The sequence below is a fragment of the Carcharodon carcharias genome, chromosome 6, assembly GCF_017639515.1.
Source record: "Carcharodon carcharias isolate sCarCar2 chromosome 6, sCarCar2.pri, whole genome shotgun sequence".
In the NCBI taxonomy this organism is placed as follows: Eukaryota; Metazoa; Chordata; class Chondrichthyes; order Lamniformes; family Lamnidae; genus Carcharodon; species Carcharodon carcharias.
This window is the reverse complement of record NC_054472.1, coordinates 42,682,304-42,698,829: the sequence shown is the minus strand read 5'-3', so window position 1 is coordinate 42,698,829 and position 16,526 is coordinate 42,682,304. Positions and strand designations below refer to the sequence as shown.

The 16,526-nt window shown below is 43.6% G+C and overlaps 1 protein-coding gene across 3 annotated transcripts in view; it reads left to right on the top strand.

The window, feature by feature from the left end:
• LOC121279378 (oxidation resistance protein 1-like) overlaps positions 1-16,526 on the top strand; it is an 86,426-nt gene that overhangs the window by 64,792 nt on the left and 5,108 nt on the right. For all 3 annotated transcript variants that reach the window (XM_041190579.1, XM_041190578.1, XM_041190577.1), the window contains one exon: positions 13,968-14,041. In XM_041190579.1, coding sequence (XP_041046513.1) covers positions 13,968-14,041 — 74 coding nt within the window. The remainder of the gene's footprint in view (positions 1-13,967; positions 14,042-16,526) is intronic.

Sequence of the window (16,526 nt, the reverse complement as noted above, 5' to 3'; positions counted from 1 at the left end):
TGCATGGAGGCAGGGGTCATGGCTCAGGTACTAAATGAATACTTTTCCAAGGAAGAAGTGAAAGCCCAGATCATAGCAAAAGTTGATGCACCGGATGGGCTAAAAATTGATAAAGAAGTGGTATTGGATAGGCTGGCTTTGCTTAAAGTTAATAAGCCACCCGAGCCAAAATTACAGGAGAGAGGAGGACCCAGAGAAAAGCAGCAGCACCTAAAAAAGCTATCCAGTACAAGCCATGGATCCAGAGCGGACCAGCAGCTTTCTGAGAAAAATCAAAGTGTGACATCACCGGAAAACAGGTAGTTGATTGATTGGTAAGTATTTTTCTCATTTATTGTTCAAATCTCGGGAAATTTAAGTAATTGGAATTTCATTCAAGGCATTTGTTGAAATAAGAATAAAAGCACAGGTAAGACGAGAGATGTTTATTAAAATTTAATCAGCAAAATAGTAAATGATACAAAGTTGGCAGGGCAGGTGATGTGTGGCGGCTGCAGAAGATGTGAGCTCGTGGACAGCTGCATGATCCAAGGCAAACACGTGTGCATTGGGTATCTGCAGCTGGAGGAACTTGAGCAAGATGCCAAGCTGCAGACACTTGTAACACTCCGGGTGGGGGGGAAGAGAGAAGAAGTTCCTTGATGCTATGCTCTACTATGCAGTAGGATAGGGTCATCTCAGTTGGTCCATAGTCAGGGACAGGTAGGTATGACTGCGAGATGGGGATTGAGAAGGTAGAGTGGAGGAGCCTTGGCCCTTGTAATTGTCCAGCTGGTTCAAGGACCTTGCAGCCATATGGACAAAGACAGGGGCTGCAGGGTGGGTGAGCAAACTGATCGTGGCATAGGGCTGTACTGGTAGTAGGGGCCTGTATAGTCAGGGGGATAGACAAAGTTCTCTGCAGCCGAGAACGAGAGTCTAGAAGGCTGTGTTGCATTTCCGATGCCAAGGTTTGGGACATCAGTTTTCCGTTTGGGATACTGATGAGGGCATTGGTTCCACAGGAGTGCAGTCAGAGCCAAGTTTGTGGCACCACAGGAGGGGAGGAAGAAGAACAGAAGAGCAATAGTGATAGGGGATTCATGAGTTAGGGGAACAGACAGGTGTTTCTGCAGCCGTAGATATGACTCTAGGGTGGTATGTTACCTCCCTGGTGCCATGGCTGCAGGGCATTCTTCTGGGGGAGGGTGAGAAGGTAGAGTGGAGGAGCCTTGGCCCTTGTAATTGTCCAACTGGTTCAAGGACCTTGCAGCCATATGGACGAAAACAGGGGCTGCAGGGTGGGTGAGCAAACTGACCATGGCATATGGAAGGGCTGTACTGGTAGTAGGGGTCAGTATAGTCAGGGGGATAGTCAAAGTTCTCTGCAGCCGAGAACTAGAGTCTAGAAGGCTGTGTTGCATTTCCGATGTCGCCTTCTACGTTGCTACCAGTGACTTCGGAATGGAAGGGGGTTGTGGTCCTGTGGACAGAATTAGGGAGCTAGGTAGAAAATTAACAAGCTGGACCTCAAAAGTAGTAATCCCTGGATTACTACTAGTACCATGTGCAAGTGAGTATCGGAGGATAAGGCAGATGAATGCAAGGCTGGAAAGATGGTGCAGGAGGGAGGGCTTTAGATTTTTGGGAAACTGGGACTGGCTCCTGAGGAGATGGCACCTGTACAAGCCAATCTGAACAGAGCTAGTGCTGTTGGGGGTTTAAACTAATTTGACAGGGTGTGGGAACCAGGAGAGAACATTTGAAAGTAATAAGTAAGGTCTACAAAATACTGGGAGAGACAGAAGCACTAGAATTGGAAGTAATAAGTTAATAGGCAAAGTCAGAATAAGGGAGAAAGTAATGAAGTCTATAAGTATGTGAATGCACAGAGTATAGTAAATGAGATTGGTGAGTTACAGGTGCAGAATTATGATATTGTGATGATAAGAGAGACCTACCTCAAGGAAGGGCAAGACTGGGTGTTAAATACTCCTGGGTACAAGGTGTCTGAAAGATAGGGCAGGAAGGGAAAGATGGGCTGTATTGGTTAAGGAGAGCAGAGCAGTGCTGGAGAAAGAGGATGTCCCAGAGGGTTCAAAGACAGAATCAATTTGGCTAGAGCTAAGGAACAAAGGGTGCAGTCACATTGTTCGGTGTAGTCTATGGACCACCAATTAATGGGAAGAACAAATCTGCAGGGAAATTCCAGAGAAGTGCCAGAATTATAAGAGTAGTTATAATGGGGGACTTTAATTACCTGAATCTTGACTGGGATAGTGGGGGCAACAGTTGCTAGAGTGTGTTCAGGATAATTTTCTACAGCAGTATGTGTATAGGCCAACAAGAAAGGAGGCATTGCTAGACCTGGTTCTTGGAAATAAAGTGGGCCAAGTAGATCAACTATCAGGGACATTTAAGAGACAGTGATCATTATGTCATAAGATTTAGGATGACGGTAGAAAAAGACAATGGGCAATCCAATAATTAACTAAAGGAGAGCCGGCTTCAGTGGGCCAGAATGGAACTGGGCCGGATAGACTGGAACCAAAAGTTGGCGGGAAAAACTCTAGCTGAACAATGGGCTACCTTCAAAGAAGAAATGGTTCGAGCACAGTCAAGGTATATTCCCTCAAAAAGGAAGGGTAAGACAAACAAATGCAGAGCTCACTGGATAAGAAAGAAGATAGAAATGAAGGTAAAGAAGAAGTGTACTTACAACAGGTGTCAAGTAGAAAATACAATTGAGAAGCAAGCTGAATACAGAAGGTTCAGAGGAGAGGTGAAGAAGCAAATAAGAGAAAAAAAGAGGAATTATGAGAAAAGACTGGCAGCCAATATAAAGGGGAACCCAAAGTCTTCTATAGGCACACAAATAGTAAAAGGAGGATTTGGGCTGATTAGGGACCAAAATTACACATGGTGGCAGGGGGCATGGCTGAGGTGTTAAATCAACACTTTACGCCCAGAGCAGGAAACTCTGTCACGTGAAGGGTTTAAAATTGCTAAGGAGAAGATATTGGATGAACTGTTGGTACTTAAAGTTGACAAGGCACTGGAACTGGATGAGAAGCATCCAATGATATTGCAGGAGGTGAGAATGGAAATTGCAGGGGCATTGGCCATGATCGTTCAGCCTTCCCTAGACTTGGGAGGTGCCAGAGGACTGGAGAATTACAAACATTATGCCCTTGTTCAAAAAAGGTTGTAAGAATAAGCCCAGCAATTACAGACCAGTCATAAAAACAAAAAACTGCGGATGCTGGAAATCCAAAACAAAAACAGAATTACCTGGAAAAACTCAGCAGTTCTGGCAGCATCGGCGGAGAAGAAAAGAGTTGACGTTTCGAGTCCTCATGACCCTTCAACAGAACTAGGTGAATCCAAGGAAGGGGTGAAATATAAGCTGGTTTAGGTTTATGTGGGAGGGGGGTGGGGGAAGAGAAGTGGAGGGGGGGTGTGGTTGTAGGGACAAGCAAGCAGTGATAGAAGCAGATCATCAAAAGATGTCACAGACAACAGAACAAAAGAACACATAGGTGTTGAAGTTGGTGATATATATCTAAACGAATGTCCTAATTAAGAATGGATGGTAGGGCACTCAAGGTATAGCTCTAGTGAGGGTGGGGGCAGCATAAAAGATTTAAAAATAATTAAAAATAATGGAAATAGGTGGGAAAAGAAAAATCTATATAATTTATTGGAAAAAACAAAAGGAAGGGGGAAGAAACAGAAAGGGGGTGGGGATGGAGGAGGGAGTTCAGGACCTAAAGTTGTTGAATTCAATATTCAGTCCGGAAGGCTGTAAAGTGCCTAGTCGGAAGATGAGGTGTTGGTCCTCCAGTTTGCGTTGGGCTTCACTGGAACAATGCAGCAAGCCAAGGACAGACATGTGGGCAAGAGAGCAGGGTGGACTGTTAAAATGGCAAGCAACAGGGTGGTTTGGGACATTCTTGCGGACAGACCGCAGGTGTTCTGCAAAGCGGTCGCTCAGTTTACGTTTAGTCTCTCCAATGTAGAGGAGACCACATTGGGAGCAATGAATACAGTAGACTTTAAGTTGGGGGAAATGCAAGTGAAATGCTGCTTCACTTGAAAGGAGTGTTTGGGCCCTTGGACGGTGAGGAGAGAGGAAGTGAAGGGGCAGGTGTTACATCTTTTGCGTGGGCATGGGATGGTGCCATAGGTGGGGGTTGAGGAGTAGGGGGTGATGGAGGAGTGGACCAGGGTGTCCCGGAGGGAACGATCCCTACAGAATGCCGACAGTAGGGGGTGAAGGGAAGATGTATTTGGTGGTGGCATCATGCTGGAGTTGGCGGAAATGGCGGAGGATGATCCTTTGAATGCGGAGGCTGGTGGGGTGATAAGTGAGGACAAGGGGGACCCTATCATGTTTCTGGGAGGGAGGAGAAGGCGTGAGGGCGGATGCGCGGGAGATGGGCCGGACACGGTTGAGGGCCCTGTCAACGACCGTGGGTGGAAAACCTCGGTGAAGGAAGACATGTCAGAGGAACTGTTTTTGAAGGTAACATCATCGGAACAGATGCGACGGAGGCGAAGGAACTGAGAGAATGGGATGGAGTCCTAACAGGAAGCGGGGTGTGAGGAGCTGTAGTCAAGGTAGCTGTGGGAGTCGGTAGGCTTGTAATGGATATTGGTGGACGGTCTATCACCAGAGATTGAGACAGAGAGGTCAAGGAAGGGAAGGGAAGTGTCAGAGATGGACCATGTGAAAATAATGGAGGGGTGGAGATTGGAAGCAAAATTGATAAATTTTTCCAAGTCCCGACGAGAGCATGAAGCAGCACCGAAGTAATCATCGATGTACTGGAGAAAGAGTTGTGGAAGAGGGCTGGAGTAGGACTGGAACAAGGAATGTTCCACATACCCCATAAAGAGACAGGCATAGCTGGGGCCCATGCGGGTACCCATAGCCACACCTTTTATTTGGAGGAAGTGAGAGGAGTTGAAGGAGAAATTGTTCAGTGTGAGAACAAGTTCAGCCAGACGGAGGAGAGTAGTGGTGGATGGGGATTGTTCAGGCCTCTGTTCGAGGAAGAAGCTAAGGGCCCTCAGACCATCCTGGTGGGGGATGGAGGTGTAGAGGGATTGGACATCCATGGTGAAGAGGAAGCGGTTGGGGCCAGGGAACTGGAAATTGTTGATGTGACGTAAGGTATCAGAGGAATCACGGATGTAGGTGGGAAGGGACTGGACAAGGGGAGAGAGAAGGGAGTCAAGATAACGAGAAATGAGTTCTGTGGGGCAGGAGCAAGCTGACACGATCGGTCTACCGGGACAGTTCTGTTTGTGGATTTTGGGTAGGAGGTAGAAGCGGGCCGTCCGAGGTTGGGTGACTATCAAGTTGGAAGCTGTGGAAGGAAGATCCCCAGAGGAGATGAGGTCAGTGACAGTCCTGGAAACAATGGCTTGATGTTCAGTGGTGGGGTCATGGTCCAGGGAGAGGTAGGAGGAAGTGTCTGCGAGTTGACGCTCAGCCTCCGCGAGGTAGAGGTCAGTGCGCCAGACAATAACAGCACCACCCTTGTCAGCTGGTTTGATGACAATGTCAGGGTTGGACCTGAGAGAATGGAGTGAAGTAAGTTCAGAGAGTGAGAGATTAGAATGGGTGAGAGGAGCAGAGAAATTGAGACGACTAATGTCGCGCTGACAGTTCTCAATGAAAAGATCAAGAGAAGGTAAGAATCCAGAGCGAGGGTTCCAGGTCTTCGCTGTCTTCATCTCTGGGCTCACTTCTTTGGGCAGGAGTCCTCTCCCCGTTCAACGGATCCTTTCACCCACCTCCTATATTCTCCCTCCAACTGGACCCCTCCCTCTGGACCTTCTACCTCCTACCCAAAATCCACAAACAGAACAGTCCCAGTAGACTGATCGTGTCAGCTTGCTCCTGCCCCACAGAACTCATTTCTCGTTATCTTGACTCCCTTCTCTCTCCCCTTGTCCAGTCCCTTCCCACCTATATCCGTGATTCCTCTGACACCTTACGTCACATCAACAATTTCCAGTTCCCTGGCCCCAACCGCTTCCTCTTCACCATGGACGTCCAATCCCTCTACACCTCCATCCCCCACCAGGATGGTCTGAGGGCCCTTAGCTTCTTCCTCGAACAGAGGCCCGAACAATCCCCATCCACCACTACTCTCCTCCGTCTGGCTGAACTTGTTCTCACACTGAACAATTTCTCCTTCAACTCCTCTCACTTCCTCCAAATAAAAGGTGTGGCTATGGGTACCCGCATGGGCCCCAGCTATGCCTGTCTCTTTATGGGGTATGTGGAACATTCCTTGTTCCAGTCCTACTCCAGCCCCCTTCCACAACTCCTACTCCGGTACATTGATGATTACTTCGGTGCTGCTTCATGCTCTCGTCGGGACTTGGAAAAATTTATTAATTTTGCTTCCAATCTCCACCCCCTCCATCATTTTCACGTGGTCCATCTCTGACACTTCCCTTCCCTTCCCTTCCTTGACCTCTCTGTCTCAATCTCTGGTGATAGACTGTCCACCAATATCCATTACAAGCCTACCGACTCCCACAGCTACCTTGACTCCTCACACCCCGCTTCCTGTAAGGACTCCATCCCATTCTCTCAGTTCCTTGGCCTCCGTCGCATCTGTTCCGATGATGCTACCTTCAAAAACAGTTCCTCTGACATGTCCTCCTTCTTCCTTAACCGAGGTTTTCCACCCACGGTCGTTGACAGGGCCCTCAACCGTGTCCGGCCCATCTCCCGCGCATCCGCCCTCACGCCTTCTCCTCCCTCCCAGAAACATGATAGGGTCCCCCTTGTCCTCACTTACCACCCCACCAGCCTCCGCATTCAAAGGATCATCCTCCGCCATTTCCGCCAACTCCAGCATGATGCTACCACCAAACACATCTTCCCTTCACCCCCTACTGTCGGCATTCTGTAGGGATCGTTCCCTCCGGGACACCCTGGTCCACTCCTCCATCACCCCCTACTCCTCAACCCCCACCTATGGCACCATCCCATGCCCACGCAAAAGATGTAACACCTGCCCCTTCACTTCCTCTCTCCTCACCGTCCAAGGGCCCAAACACTCCTTTCAAGTGAAGCAGCAATTCACTTGCATTTCCCCCAACTTAGTCTACTGTATTCATTGCTCCCAATGTGGTCTCCTCTACATTGGAGAGACCAAACGTAAACTGGGCGAACACTTTACAGAACACCTGCGGTCTGTCCGCAAGAATGTCCCAAACCACCCTGTTGCTTGCCATTTTAACACTCCACCCTGCTCTCTTGCCCACATGTCTGTCCTTGGCATGCTGCATTGTTCCAGTGAAGCCCAACGCAAACTGGAGGACCAACACCTCATCTTCCGACTAGGCACTTTACAGCCTTCCGGACTGAATATTGAATTCAACAACTTTAGGTCCTGAACTCCCTCCTCCATCCCCAGCCCTTTTCTGTTTCTTCCCCCTTCCTTTTGTTTTTTCCAATAAATTATATAGATTTTTCTTTTCCCACCTATTTCCATTATTTTTAAATATTTTTAAATCCTTTATGCTCCCCCCACCCCCACTAGAGCTATACCTTGAGTGCCCTACCATCCATTCTTAATTAGCACATTCGTTTAGATAAAATCACCAACTTTAACACCTATGCGTTCTTTTGTTCTGTTGTCTGTGACATCTTTTGATGATCTGCTTCTATCACTGCTTGCTTATCCCTACAACCACACCCCCCCCTCCACTTCTCTCCCCCCCCCCAACATCCACCCCCCCCCCCCCCCCCCCCCCCCCCGCCCCACTCTCCCCACACACACACGCACACACACACCTTAAACCAGCTTATATTTCACCCCTTCCTTGGATTCACCTTGTTCTGTTGAAGGGTCATGAGGACTCGAAACGTCAACTCTTCTCCGCCGATGCTGCCAGAACTGCTGAGTTTTTCCAGGTAATTCTGTTTTTGTTACAGACCAGTCAGTTTAACTTCAATGATTAATAGTCACAGTGTGTACTGATTAGGAACAGACAGCATGGATTTCTTAGGGAAAATCTTGTTTAACTAACTTGCTGGAGTTTTTTTTTGAAGAGGTAACAGAGGTTTGATGAAGGTAAAGCTGTTGATGTGATTTACATGGACTTCCAGAAGGCATTCGATACAGTGCTGCACTTAAGAGAAAAGTTAAAGCTCATGGAATGTGGATACAAAATTGTATTCCTCTCCACAGATGCTGTCAGATCTGCTGAGTTTTTCCAGGTATTTTTGTTTTTGTTTTGGATACAAAATTGGCTTAGTAATAGGAAACAGCGAGGAATAGTTAATGAGCATTTATTGGGTTGGAGGTTTGTAGTGGAGTTCCCCAGGGGTCACTATTAGGACCTTGCTTTTCCTGACATATATTTATGATCTAGATCTTGGTGTGCAGGGAACAATATCAAAGATTTTGGTTGATACAAAACTTGGAAGCTTTGTAAACTGAGAGGAGGACAGTATAGAACTTTAAAAAACATATTGGGCATCTGCGGTGGCAGATGAAGTTCAATGCAGAGAAGTGTAGGTAGAATTTTGGTAGTAAAAATGTGGAGACACAATATAATATATAAAATAAGAGGTACAACTCTAAAGGGTGAGCAGGAGCATAGGGACCTGGGTGTATATATGCTTAAGTTATTAAAGGTGGCAGGACAGGTAGAAAGAGCAGTTAGTAAAGCATTTACTAGCCTTTATTCATAGGGACATAGAGGTTTTGCTGAACTTATTTAGGACACTAGTTAGACCTCAGCTGGAGTAATGTGTACAGCTCTGGATGCCAAACTTTAAGAAAGATGTGAACACATTGGAGAGAGTACAGAAGAGATTTTCAAGATTCCAAGAATGAGAAACTTAATTTACGAAGATAGATTGGAGAAGTTGGGAATGTTGTCGTTGGAGAGGAGAAGGCTAAAAAGGGGTGTTCAAAATCTTGGGGGGGCTGGACAGAATAGATAGAGAGAAACAGTTCCCTCATAAAAGGATCGAGAACGATAGTTCACAGATTTAAAGTGTTTTGCAAAAGAAGCACATGCAATGTGAGAAAAAACTTTTTCACACAGCGGGTGGCTTAGGTCTGGAATGCACTGCCTGGAAGTGTGGTCGAGGCAGGTTCAATCGAGGCATTCAAGAGGACATTAGATGATTATTTAAATGGAAGCAATGTGCAGGGTTGCAGGGGAAATGGTACTGACCCATAATGTTCATTTGGAGAGCCTGTGCAGACACGATGGTCTCCTTCTGCACCATAATAATTCTGTGATCTGCTCTGGGCTGGAGAGAAACTTGCAGTGGGAGGGCAAGGATCCAGTTGCCATAGGTACCTTCTTCATGAAAGTTAGGGGCTAATGTAGGGCACAGTATAAATCAGGAAATTAGAGGTGCATGTAACAAGGGTAATACAATAATCATGGAGGACTTGAATCTACAAAAAGGCTGGGTAAACCTCTAGTGCTATGGAGGACGAATTCCTAGAATGTATATGAATTGGTTTTCTAGAACAGTATGTTGAGGAACCAAATAGAGAATGGCTATGGACTCGAAACATTTAACTCTGTTTCTCTCTCCACAGATGTTGCCAGGTCTGCTGAGTTTTTCCAGCATTTTCTGTGTTCATTTCAGATTTCCAGCATCTACAGTATTTTGCTTTTATCTATTTTAGACTAGGTCTAAAACTCTGCCATGAGAAAGAGTTAATTAGTAATCTTGTTATAAAGGAGCCTTTAGAGAAGAGTGACCATAATATGATAGAGTTTTACATTGTTTGACTTTTACATTAAGTTCGAAAGTGATGTAGTTCAATTCAAAACGAGGGTCTTAAATCTAAACAGTGGGAACTATGGAGGTATGAGGGCCAAATTGGCTGTTGTAGATTAGAAAACTAAATTAAAAGGTTTGACAGTGGACTGGCAATAGCTAGCATTTAAAAAATTAATACATGGTTTACAACAAATTTACATTCCTTTGAGGAACAAAAACCCAACAAGTAAGGTGATTCAACCATGGCCGAAAAGTTAAGGATTGTATTAGATTAAAGGAAGAGGCTTATAAAGTTACCAAAAAAAGTAGTAAATCTGAGGGTTGCGAACATTTTAGAATTCAGTAAAGGAGGACCAAGAAACTGATAAAGAGAAAATAGAATACAAAGTGAGAAACATAAATACAAACAAAACAAAAAGGAAAATATCAGCAAAGACAAATATGCACCCATATGCTCAAACAGGCAGAGACAGGAGGATTTATCATGGTGAATAAGGAAATGGCAGAGAAAATAAACAAAGACCTTGTGTGTCTTCACAGAGGAAGATACGGAAAATCTCCCAAAAATACCAGAGATTCAAGGGATTAGCAGAAATGAGGAACTGAAAGAAATTAGTATTAGTAAAAAAGTAGCACTGGAGAAATTAATGTATGGACTGAAAGTTCATTAATCCCCTGGACCCAATGATCAACATCCCAGAGTGTTGAAAAAGTGGCTGGAGAGATAGCATTGTTGATCATTCTTTAGATCCTGGACTTCTTGCAGAGTGCAAATGCAACCCCATTATGTAAACATATAGGTAGAGAGAAAATGAGGAACTACAGACCTGACATCAGTAGTAGTAGGGAAAATGCTAGAATCTATTCCAAAGGATATGGTAACTGGATTGGGTAGAGCCAGCATGGATTTATGGAAGGGAAATGATGTTTGACAAACCTGTTAGAGTTCTTTGAGGATAAAAGGGGGAACCAATTGATGTATGTGGTATTTCAGAAGGCTTTCAATAAGGTTCCATGTGAGCACATGGGATTGAGGGTAATATGGATTAAGAATTGGTTGACGGACAGAAAGCAGATAAACAGATCATTCTCAGATTGGCAGTCTATGATACTGTGGGATACTGCAAGGATCAGTGCTTGAGCCCCAGCTATTCACAATCTGTATCAACGATTTGGATGTGCGGTCAAATGTAATATTTCCAAGTTTGCTGGTTGCACAGAACTAGGTGGGAAGCTGAGTTGTGAGGAGGATGCAAAGAGGCTTCAAGAGAATTTAGACACTCTATGTGAATGGGCAAAAACATAGCAGATGAAACACAATGTGAATACTTCCTCTGCTTTTATTGATCACAAGAGTGATCTTCCAGAAGCTGAGAAAATAATTGTTTTGTTCTTGAAACTCCTGGGGATAGCTGCCAGACAAAGAGCCTGTGATCAGGTAACTTGTAGCAGCCAACTTTGTTCAGCAGAAAAATCTATTTTTAAAAAATAGCAATAAGTATTGGGTTTCTTTTCATGTTGTAGGAACCCAAGTCACTAAAAGCTCTATGCAGGTGCAACAAGCAATTAGGAAGGCAGTTTGAGTACAGAGTAAAGAAGTCTTGCTGCAACTGTATAGAGCCTTGGTGAGACCGCAATGCGAAGTTATCTGCTTCGGTAGAAAAAACAGAAATGCGGAGTATTTCTTAAATGGTGAGAGATTGGGAAGTGTGGATAGTCAAAGGGACCTGGATGTCCTTGTAAGTATGTATGGACAGGAGAGAGACAGTCAAACTGCACTGATTTCCTCTTGCCACCTACCAGCAGAAGATGTTTTGAATTCGCTTTTTAAAATAATTGGTTGTGTGTTTTCCCAATGCCTCAGTTTTTGTGATCCAATTTTATTAATAACCTGTAGCAAACTGGGAAAATTTAGGATTAACTCAGATTTTTCCACATTCAAATCCGCGAAAGGAGTGTTTGGCATATTCCACTTCCCGTGCACTCTCAATAAAGTGGGGACGGAGAGATAGAGAACAGGAGTTTTACAATACAAGGACCTCAGAAAATGAATATTAGTTCTCACAAGTTCCAGAATCCAATGAGAAATTATTTTTTGTGTTTATGTGCTGTGGCCAGAATTCCATTGTTCCCCTTTAAGAGAGAGACAAAGTAATTATCAGCATCTCTTCCAATATAATGAGTTCCGATCCTGACCTATATTTTCTGAAGTTAGAAGAATGAGGTGATCTCATTGAAACATACAAGGCGTGACAGGATCGATGCAGCAAATGCAGGAAAAATGTCCAGATGCCCCGCCACCTCCCTTCTGTTGTGGGGATCTAGAACCAGGGGACACAATCTCAGAATAAGAGGTAGGCCATTTAGGACTGAGAGGAAGAGGAAGTTCTTCACTCAGAGGATGGAATTGTCTATTCCAGAGGGCTGTGGAGGTTGTTGAGTATATTGGAGATCAATAGAATTTTAGATATTAAAGATGTCAAGGAATATTAGGATACTGAGAAAATGACATTGTGGCTGAAGGTCAGCCATGATCTATGAAATTGCTGCATAAAATTGGAGCAGGCTTGATGGGCTGAATGGGTGACTGCCTTCTGTCCCTATTTCCTGTATTCCTGTGCTGAGAGAACTAAGCGTTGAAATTATGGAGGTACTAGCCATAGTCTTCCAGTCCACCTTAGATACATGAGTAGTGCCAGAGACCTGGGGAATTGCATTTTATATCGTTATTCAAAAAAAGGTACAAGGATAAGCCCAGCAACTATGCCCAATCAGTTTAACCGCCAGGAGTGGGGAAGTTTTTAGAATGATGATTAGGGGAAAAATAAGCAGTCACTTGGACATATGTAGATTTAATTATGGAAAGTCAACAGGGATTGTTATGGGCTTCCTTTTTTTTTGATGAGGTAACAGAGTGTGGATGAGGGTCCTGCAGTTGGTATGTACAAATATCAAATGGCATTTTATAATCTGCGACATAGGCTTGTCAGCAATGTTTAAACCCATGAAATAAAAGGGGTAGTGGCATATGAAGTTGGCTGATTGACAGGAAACAGTAATTATTTTTCTGACTGCAGAAAGATATGGGGTTCAGCAGCAATTAATGTTAGGACCATTGCATTTCTTGATCTGTGCTGAGGATCTAGATTTTGGTGTATCGGACACAATTTAAAACTTTTTAGATGATGTAAAATTTGAAAGTATTGTGAACTGTAAAGAGGATAGTGATAAACTTTGAGAGCACATAGCTGCAATGGTTGGATAACTGGCAAATTAAACTTAATGCAGGGAAGAGTGAAGTGATTCACTTTGATAGGAAGAACGGCAATATAAAATATAGGGTACAGTTCTAAAGTGGATACAGGACCTGGAGGGATTTATGCACAAATCAGTGAAGGGCAGTCTATATTGCCTCCCCTTTTCCTTTCTCCGTAAATATATCACCTCTCACTTCTGCATTAAGTTCCATTTGCCACTTATCTGCCCATCCTGCGAGCCTTTTGCAGTCAATTGGCATCATACTCACCGTCTGTTGTATCTCCAAGTTTGAAGGTTGACTGGAAATTTGAAAGGTGTTCGAAATCTAATGATTTCTTGGCAAAGCAGATAGGAAATAACTGTTCCCATTGGAAGAAGGCTTGAGAGCAAGACCCCACCAATTTAAAGTGAAAGAACCAGAGGTGGCATAAGGATTTTTTTTTAATGCAGTGTGTGGTTAGGATCTGGAATGTATTGCCCGAAAGTTTGGTAGAGGTCAACTCAATTGCTGCTTTCCAAAGGGAATTAGATAATTATCTGAAGAGGAAAGAGTTTCAGGGCTACAGAAAAATGTGGGGAAACAGGGTCTATCCTGCAGGCACCTGACATGGACACGACAGAGCCGATTGGCCTCCTTCTGTGCTGTAACTGTTCTACAATTGGTGCAATTCACTGTTCTATTTGTATTTTTCTTTAACTGTGTTGTTTTGTAAATAGAAGTAACAACTTAAAAACACATCTCTAACTGAAATGTAAAATGTGTTTAGTATTTCCGTCTAAAAGCTGTGTTTCTCCCAGGAAAGTTGTTAAAGGAGCCAAACACTGAATAAACAGCATTTTACGAAGAATGGAAATTAAGGGATTAATTCATTATTATAGTGCAAGTACTGCAGAGTTACAGAAGCACTTCTACAAAATAAGTGAAGAAATGTATTGGGTTTTTTTTCAGATCTTCAAATGGACAGGTGATAATATGTTCTTTATAAAAGGAGACATGGATTCCTTGGCTTTCGGCGGTGGAGGGTAAATAATCTGTTTTAATAGCGCATTAAATGGATTGCTTTTTTGAATTTAAGAGACAATAAATGCAAGAAATTAGGTGCCAAAATGATATAAATAACATGTTTAAATGAGTACTGTTCATGGCATTGGAAGAGTAGTTGGCTGCATATCTACATTTAATAGCCCTTAACTAGGTCTCAAAAGCACTTCATTCACTGAATTTACTGTGGAACATGGTCATTGTTACATAGGAAGCACAGCAGCTGTTTCATCCCACAAAGAGCGATGTGATGGATGAGCTGTTAACCTGGAAATGGCTGATTCAGATGCTCACTGTTCGAATAACTAAAGCCGACTGCCCTTTAAATGACTATGCAATATATGCTCAATGGAATAATTCTAGAAGCTGGAAGGTTTGGTTTCCTTTCTCATTTTCCATTCTTGGTTAGGGGCCTCAAATAATACAAGCTTTTAAACCACTTTGAAATACAGGTAGAGAAAATGTTTTAACTCCAGAGGATAAGAACTTTGCTATAAAATTCAAACTTCTCAAGAAGAGATGCTGGCCTTTATATTAGGAGGAGTAGAATAAAAGAGATTAGAAGTTAATATATCTGAAGACCTTTGTGCAGTTAAGGACATCACACCTTGATGAAATGCAGCATAAATTTCAAGAACAAAAGCAATAGGAGCAAGCCCGCCCCACCGTTAAATAAGATCATGGCTGATCTCCCCCAGGCCTCAACTCCTCTTTCATGCCAGCTCCTCATAGTACTCAACTCCCGATATTTCAAAAATCTTTCTACCACCTCTTAAAATAATTTTAGTGATCTAGCCTTCACAACTCTCTTTGGTAGAGAATCCCAGACATTCAGACCCTCTGAGAGAAGAAATTCCTTTGCATCTGTTTTAAATGAGTGTCCTCTTATTCTGTAATTCTGTGCCCTAGTTCAAGATTCCCCCACTAGTGGAAACATCTTCCCAACATCTACCTCAATAAGAACACCCCTCATTCTTCTAAACTCTAATGAATAAAGGCCTAACCTGTTTAGCGTTCTTGATAAGTCAGTCCCAGGAATCAGCCTAGTGAATCTCATCCCTATGCCAGTATATCCTTTCTTAAATAAAGGAACCAAAACTGTACACAGTTTTGCAGTCTCATCAACACTCTGTACAGCTGTAACAAAACTTCCCTGTTTTTAAACTCTAACCCCCTAGCAGTACAGGCCAAAATTCCATTTGCCGTCTTAATTGCTTGCTGCACCTGCATGCTAACGTTTGTGTTTCGTGCACAAGAACACCCAGATCCCTCTGTGCTGCACTTTTTTGGAGCCTCTCCCCATTTAAATAATAGTCTGCCTTTTGATTCTTCTCACCAAAGTGCATGGCCTCACGCTTTCCTACATTAAACTCCATTTGCCAAGTTTTTGTCCACTCAATCCCCTTGCAGATTCCCTATGTCCTCATCACAATATGCCTTCCCACTTATTTTTGTATCATCAGCAAATTTGGATACATTACACTGGAGTTGTAATGTATAGAAATTAGAAATTGCTCCATAAAGTGATTTGCAGGCTAAGTATCACAGAAATTCTTCGTGATCACTCCCATCAGCAACAGAAAATTGATCTTCACTCTGTGGTTCACTTGGAAGTTCAGCAAGGTCCTTGAAAATTTCAACATATATTTCAAAATTTGGTCCTAAGTTTAAAATATTATCCCAATTATGTGTTCTATTGACAGGGGAATCATCGCACGGTATCATATTGTTATCTCCTCCCCCAAGTCATTAATATAGATAGTAGATAATTGAGGACTGATCCTTATGGCACTAGTTTAACCTGAAAAAGACCCATTAATCCCAACTCTCTATCTTCTGTGTGTTAACCACCACCACCTGCAAGATTCCCCTCCAAACCACACACCATCTTGACTTGGAACAGCAGCGCCGTTCCTTCACTGACACTGGATAAAAATCCTGGAACTCTCTTTTCCTAACAGCACTGTGGGTATACTACACCACAAGGACTGCAGCAGCTCACTTTTCTCCAGGGCAATTAGCAATGGGCAATAAATGCTGGCCTAGCCAGCAGAAAGGCTTTTTCCTCTGTAAAGGCTTATCTGTATCCTCCTTTTAAGACTTAACTCACCCCATAAATTCACTCCTTCTAAATTCCAGAGAATACAACCCTTGTTTGTGTAACCACTCCTCGCAATTCAATCCTAAAGACGAGGTAAACACTGGTAAATAACCTGGTGCCAAGGTTAAGGACATCTCTTCTGTGCTGGAGAGGAACTTGGAGGTGGGAGGGGAAGGATCCAGTTGTCGTGGTTCATGTAGATACCAATGACATATATAGGATTGGGAAAGAGGTTCTTCTGAGAGACTACAAGGAGCTCAGGGCTCCATTAAAAAGCAGAACCACAAAAGGTAATAATCTCTGGATTACTACCTGAGCCACATGCAAATTGGCTTAGGGTAAATAAGACTAGAGAGGTAAATGCA